Source organism: Saccostrea echinata, unplaced genomic scaffold (assembly GCF_033153115.1).
Source record: "Saccostrea echinata isolate AGI-Se365-2 ecotype Australia unplaced genomic scaffold, CSIRO_AGI_Sech_v1 ptg000064l, whole genome shotgun sequence".
Classification (NCBI taxonomy): Eukaryota; Metazoa; Mollusca; class Bivalvia; order Ostreida; family Ostreidae; genus Saccostrea; species Saccostrea echinata.
In genome coordinates, this window is record NW_026889813.1 from 3741908 (window position 1) to 3751936 (window position 10029).

At 35.5% G+C, this 10029-nt stretch overlaps 1 protein-coding gene across 1 annotated transcript; it reads left to right on the plus strand.

Annotated features, from left to right (window-relative positions):
* The first annotated feature begins 3336 nt into the window (after window positions 1–3336).
* LOC133175788 (phytanoyl-CoA hydroxylase-interacting protein-like) lies at window positions 3337–6756 on the plus strand. Its single transcript, XM_061310904.1, has 3 exons — window positions 3337–3355; window positions 5445–5507; window positions 5802–6756. Exons 2-3 carry the CDS (start codon window positions 5486–5488, stop codon window positions 6458–6460), a joined length of 681 nt encoding a protein of 226 aa, XP_061166888.1. The 5' UTR covers window positions 3337–3355; window positions 5445–5485; the 3' UTR covers window positions 6461–6756.
* The last annotated feature ends 3273 nt before the right edge of the window (window positions 6757–10029 follow it).

Below are 10029 nucleotides of genomic sequence, written 5' to 3' on the forward strand. Positions count from 1 at the left end.
CCCTTTTAACTTATTTTAAGCTATGCCAAAGATTTGGATATTGTGTTCTTGTTAGTATCAAGTTATTTTATTGAAGAATATTTTTAAAGAAAACGTTATATTAAAGTTTCTTTTAACCATTATATGCTCATTTACATGTACAGTAGTTAAATTCTATTATTTATAAGATTTACTAGATGCATGCATATTGACGGCATTTCATTTACGGTATAGATAATACAGCCAAGTCAAAAATATTTTGAAGACATTTTCAGATACATGTATATAGAGTGTGACATACTGGTCCACCGTCAAATGATTGATTCACGGGTCTTTCGGAGAAGGCCTTAAACCTTTTGGACTATTCTGGCACAAAAAAGAAATCGTAAAGTATTGGCAAAGCATTTGGAAACTTCAAATGTTGCCACTACAGCTTTACATGTAGCAGGTGACGTCTCAATATAAACACCCTTTCATAGAATTTTTTTTTAACTATGTGTGCATTATTATCTTATATTTGGGGTTTAATTGTTCATATCTAAAGAAAGTGTTTTTGTCCAACTGTACCTTTAAAGATAACCCATATTGTGTATTTTCTTCCCCCCCCCCCCCTGCCCCCGCTGACCCGATCCACTACCATTTTTTTTTAATTTCTTCTATTTGTACATGTACTTTATAGGACTTCCCAAAAAGTTACGTTTTTGCGGAGTTTCCACTCTAAATTTTCATATAGATCTACAAGGTGGGAGTGACACTATACTCTGTATAAATGTTCTTCAATTCTTGAAACACGGGATAGGGTCTTCAGCCCTCTGCAGATTCCGCGCTTTTCTCTCGATCTGCATTCAATAATAAATGCATGTTGCAGGCACGTACACTATAGTATACCCCCCTTCTCGCTGTTTTTTGTTGCAAAGAGAGGGGGACCTCCCCAACCCCATCCTCACGAAATAGGTTTTGGGCAGTTTTCGATTCATTATTTTTTTAAAATTATTTGTGCCAAAGTTCTTTCAGGTACATTTTTGCTTCTCAGTTATTTTTGGTTGGCCTATCCCCCCGTGGTGCTGGGTCCCTGTGTTTTCTCAATTATTTTTGGTTGGCCTATCCCCCTCATGGTGCTGCGTCCCTGTGTTTTCTCAATTATTTTTGGTTGGCCTATCCCCCTCATGGTGCTGTGTCCCTGTGTTGAGCCAATATTTTTGACCAATACAGTCATATAGATTGGACGTCGTTAATTATGGTCAACAGTTATTATTTAATTGAGTCTTTTACGTAGTATATGATTTCAGATATACTTTCATAATATATGTGTATAAATTTTTGAATTTATATTAAATTGGTGAAATAAAATATGGCAAAATACTAAAAATTGCGTTTTTGTTTTATCGAATCAAAGCAAGTAATAAAATACACCTTCTGTTATGTGATCCAGGGGCTATACAGTGTATAGACTTAATGTACAAGTAGATTAATAAAAATAATTTCTCAAAAATAATTCCGCATCCTTCGACATGTCATTTATATTTTAAATTTATATAATGTATTAGGAATTTAAAAGATAATGAAGTAATTTGTTTTTGTTTTTTTTCATGTATTTTTTAACCTTCATACAAACCTTACATTCGGTTCGATATGTGATACGGGTTTTCGGACCGGTCGTTGATATTGGGTATTGTGACGTCACCCGTATCGCACAGTGCGGAATCGGTGCATATTACTTTTAGTAGTACACACCAGGCCACCATATGAGTGAAAAATTCTTGAGAGGAACGTTAGACAGCACACCAGGCCCGTAGGAAGCAATTTCAGTTGGGATGGCACAGCCATACATTTTCAGTTGAGGGGGCACTATCAACTACAAAAATTCCTTGACAAGAAAAAAAAGGTCATCAGATGTTTTAATTGAGGGGACACAAGCGTATAGTATCTATTTTTTCTATAGTACTCTATATATCGGCAAAATTATTTGGGGGGCATTTGCCATCGTCTCAAGCAGGCGCGGATCCAGGAATTTTTTCCGGGGGGGGGGGGGTTCCACCCCAATCAAAAAAAATTTCCAACCCAAAAATTTCTTGGCAAGCAAAAAAACAAACAAACAAACAAACAACCCCCCTCCCCCCATTAACGTGAAAAACACATATTTCGTGGTGGTGATGGTGAGTCCACGTCTTCTAGCGGGGGGGGGGTGTCCAAAGTCATTTTTATTTGCCTCAGTATATACGTTTAGTAACTCTGCAAATTCGGGGAGGGGGGGTCTGGACCGCCCCGAACCCCCCCCCCCACCTCTCTAGATCCGCGCATGTCAAGCCACGGTCCGGAGTCGCTCATAGCTCTCTCCGAGAGGATCGTACATTTTGGCCGTGGTTTGCGACGATGGCCAGGTAAAATAAATTATGAAATATAATGTGTTAATTCAATTCTGAAAAGTTGACAGGGGCCCGGGCGGACCCAGAATTTGAAGTTGGTGGAGGAGGGTTATGCGTGCATCTAGAGGGGTGTCGGGCATTGTTTATTGGAAATTTATTGATTGGGGTGGACCCCCCTGGAAAAAATTCCTGGATCCGCGCCTGAGGATTAATTGTAAGGAGGTTTGAGGGCCGCCTTGAGGCCTCCAGAGTGTCCAGATCAAAGGTCCTCAATTCTAGAGATTTAGTAGTGCAAAAATGAAGTCTGTAAGAAGACAATTTTACTATTTCTTTTTGTCACAATTTATGATAAGAATTAATAAAACTTCTAATATTTTAAAGGGATGGGACACAGATTTGAAGCTCATATTTTCCTAGAGCACTTCACACTGAAATATATTAAAAGCGTGCTAAGAAAATTTTTTATCTGGAAATTATTAAAACAACGATTTTCGGTTGTTTTTGTATGCTTGTCAAAGAACTTCTGTGTCGGATTTTTTTTTTCATATATGAGATCATTTTAAAATTCCTGGATCCACCCATAGAAAATTAAAGAGTGGCTTTTCAAATCAAATGCCTTTGAATAAAGGGGGAAAACAGAATTGAAACACTGAATCACATATTTACATGAGAAAAAGTACGTGACTTTGACTTTGTTCTCCAGTCTTTTGGGAGGGAGGGGGGGGGGATTATTCACATAATTTACATTTTTTTAAAAATATAGATACGTTGTGTATTACTATTTGGTTTATTATCCAAATCAATCTATAGACCCCCCCTCCCCTTTCCACACGCACACACACACACATCTAAACAAAAATCAACATGACCGATCAGTTCTAAGTCGCAGTTGAGTATTCTGAAAGGGGATATTCCGGAAAATATATTGCTGTCCGTCGACACCAAAATCGCGTAAACGTAATTTCCTGTTTACTCACCAAGGTGCTTTTTCGAAGTGCACGAAGACGGAGGTAAATTTGAATTTTTAGATTATATATAATATACCTTACGTTTCATCATCAAGGATCTGTATTCGTCTTAGACTTGTTTGAAATTATATATAGTTCACGTCTCTGATTCAGAGTAAACAATACTAAGTGTATTAATTAGTGGTCTTCTACAATTACAACAATGTACATGTATTTGTGGAAGTGACCACTGGTCAGACCGTGGCCTACTGAGGCTACTACATGTACGTAGACCTACTTGGCATCAAGTGCAGTATGTATTCGCTTACGGGCGGATCCATTAATAAATGGGATACGGACCCCTTCAACTGTTTATATCGCAAAAATCGTTTTATTTTCTCAACACTCTACATCTGTCATAATTCATCATTTTAAAATTAAATTTTAAATGCTGTGTATGCAGAGTCACAATATGGGGTCCATATTTTTTCATAGGAATAAAGAGGGGAAATATTTAAATGATTTTGAAATCACCTGATGAAGAACAGCATGGCCAAGTTGTATCAAGTTAGCATTGTGGCCCATCAATTCCCTTCTTCCAGAACCAATGGACCAATAAAATTTCAGCTCAAAATAGACAATTTTTAAGGGAATCTGTGTTCAAATGATAAATCATGCTCCTTTCCAAGGGGAGATAATAAAAGAAAATTTTAAAAAAAATTCTCAAGAATTATTGGATCATATAGAATATGTGTAAAAAAAAAAAATCAGTTTTCTTGTGGTGTACATTCAAATTGACAAATAAAAACCCTTTGGTATAAAGTAGGACGGAATACTAGAGAGGGTCAAAGTATTACAAAGAAGTGTGCAAAAGTCATATATGGCAAGTTTTGACTAAGTTCAAATAACCAGAATTAAAAATATCTTTCTATTTGATTTATAACTTTATAAAAAGATAGGACTTATTTGTAAATTACACAATTTAAATCAACCGCGTTTCAAAGATATCACAAGATTAAAACAATAACCGATTTATTTAATATCGACTCCACATTTAAATAAAAGACAATTATTAAATTTAATTAAAGAAACGTGAATTTATTCGAGTTCAAAATGGGTGAAAATTTTAATTTGAACGTAAATAACATATATATCATGTAAATCTACACTAATCTCCTATTATCATTTTTTAGCTCAGATACGATATACATGTAGCCATATATAGCTTTAAGAATTTTATTTTAAAAAAAATCTAAAAATCTTATGAAAACACTTTCAGCACGTTCACAGCAGAATTTTCAACATAATTACTGAGAAAATTTGAGGCGCGTGTGTGGTGGTGATAGGGGTGGGGGGTGGGGGGGGCAATTTTATTTGCATCAGATTTAAAACGGATTTAATCAATATGCAAAGAATTGAAAGGAATGTACTTTGACCCATTTTTGAACTTGCATATGTAGCATTTGACCAAATTGACCAGACAAATAAAACGATAGATTTTTTTTTTACTTTTAAGTAATATTTTCTATCAAAAAAAAAAAAAAAAAAAAAAAGAAAGAAAGAAAAACAAAATTTTTGACCATTTGCCTCCCCTAACTGGAACACTTGGATCAGCCCCTTTAATTATAGGCATATTGATGTACAAAGTACATACATATACATGCATTGAAATAAAAAAAACCTAACAATATTTATTGTGCTGAAATTTTTTAAAAGGGTCATCGAAAGAACTTGACTCGATACGTTAATATCAAAGAAACATGTATACTGTAATGTTTTCATGTTATAAAAGCATGAAATATGCACAAATAACCAAAGAAGTTCGATAAAATATACGTACTAAGATGTACACGTGCATCTAGTCACAAATCTTTTTTTTTTAATGCTCCCACCCCAGGTTTGTCATGTAAATGTTTGCCCATGTTATGGAAAGTAAAGATATGGGCACTGCCGATGCACATTCAGTGTTTGTTGAAGATTGTACATGTAATTACTGTGTAAAAAATATCAATTTCTTATGAAGGTTTTATGACTGTTATTGTTCATTTAAGACATAAAAAAAGGAATAAAACGTGACATAAAAACAAATTTCATTGTATGAACTATAAAATTTTATTACTATTGTGTTATTTCATTCATTTATTTTTTTCAGTCTGTCACTAGAAAACCAAGACGTCCAGAGAGAATTTTAAAATGACCTCCAGCGAGGGTACATGTAAGTTTTAATAAAATATTTACGTGGATAAAAAATAAACGAGAATTATCGATTATACTCCAGTTTATAAATTGATAAACTATCTATACCTTTGTAGAACTACTTGATATTTGTCAATTTTAAGGAACTTTTTCTTTCAAGCGATATCAGCAAACTAAATAGTATGCACATTTTTGTATTTTAAATATATTCTCGATTCGAATTGTGATTTCTTTGTAATCTGTTCCTTGAAGGCCGTGAGTTGTTATCTTCTTGGAAGATGTCATTTTTAACTTGTATCTCCTATTTTTAAAGTTTTGACAGATCAGCAGCTGACGATGCTATATGACAAAAGCGTGGAGGTGATCTGCAAAAGAGATCGCCGCTTCGCTCCCCTGCCGGCCATGTGGCGTGACAAGGCTACTGCGTACTGGGACAGAATCCGTCTTAAATACAACGGTTTTATGATCCCATACAGAAAGGACTTCAACGGAACGCCGGGATCCGCCATTAACGGGAATCTGATGGGGCTTTTTTTCAATGCTAGTCTTCACAAGAAGACTAAAAAGCCTCCAACATTTTCTTACTTCGGAAATCAACGTCTGATGGTCAACTCCTCCTTCATCGTTAACGTCCATCAGAATATTTATTTTGTTGACTTTTATTGTCACAACCTTCGGGATCATTACGTCACACTTGTTGTTGCACGTCCAGGGTCAGTCGTTGACAATTTCTGCCAGAGGAACTTGAAGCAAATTAACATCTTCAATAACCCGTTCTTGAAGATTGTCAATGGAAAATTGTACGTAACTTTGGGTGCGAACATAGAAGTATTTTACACAGATATTGTGGACGTTAACCGAGTTGTTCATGATAGGATTGGCAGGTTTTCCCCCGTCACATTCCGAGGGATGGGCAGCAAGGAATTTGGAATTGCTAAAAATCTAAGCTGTAAAGTCTGTAACCTGTGGTAAAATGACAAATTAAAAAAAAACATTTTTCAAAAAATTAGAAAAGACTCGGAATGATTTTAGCAGATATATTAACGTATACAGATCGTGCGGATTTAGTGCCTTTGTTTTTATTGAATCTTTTTTAGCTGTATAGAGTCTCAAACATTTTGTAGCTATTCGAATGAATTGAATATTGTTTGATCATGAAGAATTACAGAAAATTCTCATTAAAATAGTGCTTGTGAAATCCATGGATATAGTATTTAATTTTATCTTTGTTTTATCTTTCTACTCTTTCCGATTCTCCCCTCCCTGATATTTCATTGCTTTACTTAAATGTTATTTGCTATCTTTTGTTTGTACCAAATGTTGAATAAAAGAAAAAAAACTCTTAGTTCATGCTCTTTATTTTTGTAATATTTTATTCATGTTACGGATGCCAATTATAAAGAACAATTGGTTTATTTCAACGCCATTATTGATGATAGACATCAATTTACCAACATTTAAAGAGAGTAAAACAACCTCTTTGATTGCATGCAAGTATTCAATTGTAAAAAAAAAAATAATTGTTTTTTTTAAGTTATCTTTATCTTTGCAAGCCAAGGATTTTCGGTTTGCCATACTCTCCGTAAACCCCTTTGTCTTACGGACACATTGTGAGTGGTCATTGGAGAAAGTATTATTATTATGTGGTACATGTAATTGAATAAAGTTGAGGTCATTACAGGAAATAACACGGCTCCTCCTATTTTATGATGTATGAGGTCCAGAAATATGCGAATTGTCGGTTTTCTGTAGTATGTGGGGGAGAGGTGTACTCCCCCACTCTTTCCAAACATAACTTATTACTAGGCCTAGTGAAAATGTTCATTGAAAGGCTGGTTTCCCTCCCCCTCCCCCCCCCTTTTTTTTTTGCAGTATAGTTAAATTATGGTAATGTGGTAACGTATTATCCCCACCCCCAGGAAGCAGAATTTTGGAATTTGGATAATTATTAACAATCATTAACTTTTTTATTTGATTGTCAAAATTTTTGCAGGTAAATTGTGCCCCCCTCCCCCAGTTCCAAAACGATGCTACGTGCCAAAGTTTTGACATGGATTTTAATGAACAAAATTCGCTGGAGATAAATGTTATCAATTTCCTTTCTAGCTTCATAATATTTAGGAGCATCGAGTGCAATGAGGAAACACAAGTTGACAAAGGACAAAATATAGGGCATTATATGATATAACAAGTTAAATTGATGCAAAGCATCAAATCGGCCGCAAAAATATATTTCATTTTAAAGAATTTCCACAAGAAAGAGTCCAAAGAAAAATTCCAAGTAGAAAAAGAACATGTATATGACACATTTTTACACTTGCTTTACTTTTCTGTGCATTTTTAGGTCACCTGAGTCACTCAGGTGACCTATTGCTATCCGTTCTCGTCCGTCGGCGTGCGTCGTGTGTTAACATTTGAACATTTTTAGCTTCTTCTCTGAAACCGCTTAACCAATTTCAACCAAATTTGGCATATAGCATCTATGGGTGAAGGGGAACAAAAATTATGAATTCCATGTCATGGTCCCTGCCCCCCTTGGGGGCTGAGGGGTGGGGCTAAAACCACCAAAAATAATGCAATCTTTAAAAATCTTCTTCTTTACTCCAGGACATCAAGCAGTCAAACTGTTGGCATCATTGTAATAAGCAGTGAGCCCTCTACCAAAATTGGGAAATTCATGGCCCCAGGGTCAGGGGTTCTGGCCCCAGGGTGGGGCTATATAGATCATATAGTGAAAGTGCATTATTTCTTTGAAAATCTTCTTCTCTGCTCCTGGGTATTAAATAAATTAACTAAGTACATGTACATAGTTATGAATAGCAAGAGTGCCTCTTCCAAAATTGTGAAATTCATGGCCCCAGGGTCAGGGGTTCTGGTGTTAGGGCGGGGCTCTATTGATTATATAATGAAAATGCATTAATTATTTGAAAATCTTCTTCTCTGCTCCTGGGTATTAAATAAAGTAACTAAATACATAGTTATGAAGAGCAAGAGTGCCTCTTCAAAAATTGTGAAATTCATGGCCCCTGGATCAGGGGTTCTGGCCCCAGGGTGGGGCTATGTAGATCATATAGTGAAAGTGCATTTTTTCTTTGAAAATCTTCTTCTCTGCTCCTGGGTATTAAATAAAGTAACTAAGTACATAGTTATAATTAGCAAGAGTGCCTCTTCCAAAATTGTGAAATTCATGGCCCCAGGGTCAGGGGTTCTGGTGTTAGGGTGGGGCCCTATTGATTATATAGTGATATTGATTATCTAGTGAAAATGCATTAATTCTTTGAAAATCTTCTTCTCTGCTCCTGGGTATTAAATAAAGTAACTAAGTACATAGTTATGATGAGCAAAAGATGCCTTTTCAAAAATTGTGAATTTCATGGCCCCAGGGTCAGGGGTTCTGGTGTTAGGACGGGGGTCTATTGATTATATAGTGAAAATGCATTAATTCTTTGAAAATCTTCTTCTCTGCTCCTGGGTATTAAATAAAGTAACTAAGTACATAGTTATGATGAGCAAAAGTGCCTTTTCGAAAAATTTGAATTTCATGGCCCCAGGGTCAGGGGTTCTGGTGTTAGGGCGGGGCTCTATTGATTATATAGTGAAAATGCATTGATTCTTTGAAAATCTTCTTCTCTGCTACTGGAGATTATTTAAACAAACTAAGTGCATGATTATGATAGGCAAGGATGCCTCTTCCAAAATTTTCAATTGGCCTCAGTTTTTGGGGTTCTTGAGGAAGGAGGGGGGGGGGGGGGGGCTCTATTGATTATATAGTGAAAAAGCATTAATTCTATTAATTAATCATTAATTAATCCTGTCTGCTCCTTAGCGTTGAGCTGATAAATAAATTGCTTAGCTATGATGAAAATGTGAGCTTCGAACAGAATTTTTAAATCTTGTAATCCTAGGGTCAGGGGTTCTGGCATAACTGGGGGGGGGGGGGCTTTTGATAATATAGTGGAAAAGTGTTAACTCTTTGAAGTCCATAGGTATGATGATGAGGGTAACTCTTCCAAATTTGTAAATTTCTTGACCCTTGGTCTTGGGTTCTGGTGTTAGGGTAAGGCTTTGTTCAATCTGTAGTGAAAATGCATTGTACCTGTGAAATTCTTCTCTGCTTCTGGGCATATTGGAAGAAAACTGAGTAAAAGTTTAAATGATATAAGTAAGCGTATTTCTACCAGATTTTTGAACATCTGGACCATTTGTCTAAGCATTCTAGTCCCGGGCAGGGCTCTATTAATTTGTATTCTACTGACAGAAGTTATTCCCCTTTTCCATTCACCTTTCATAATTAATCACTGTAAATAATGTATTTGAAAGGTTAATAGAATAAGATAATTATGCAAGAATGTTTATCATATAATTCAAAAAGTATTTTCTTAGTTTTAATAATCAGGTTGACCTGTAAGTAATAGATAAATAAAAATGAGACAAAAATAACTTATCTTATTAAAAGTTCTTCAAAGACCATAAGAGAGGTCAATGCTAGAGCTCTTAATATGGGTTTAAAAATAGTACAGAAGCACTAATAGTTTGTTAAT

Bases quoted from the DNA above. Each gene is read 5' to 3' on its own strand.
- LOC133175788 (XM_061310904.1), top strand. From the start codon at position 5,486: ATGACCTCCAGCGAGGGTACAT. The intron at 5,508-5,801 runs GTAAGTTTTAAT...CTATTTTTAAAG, and splicing joins GACCTCCAGCGAGGGTACAT to TTTTGACAGATCAGCAGCTG.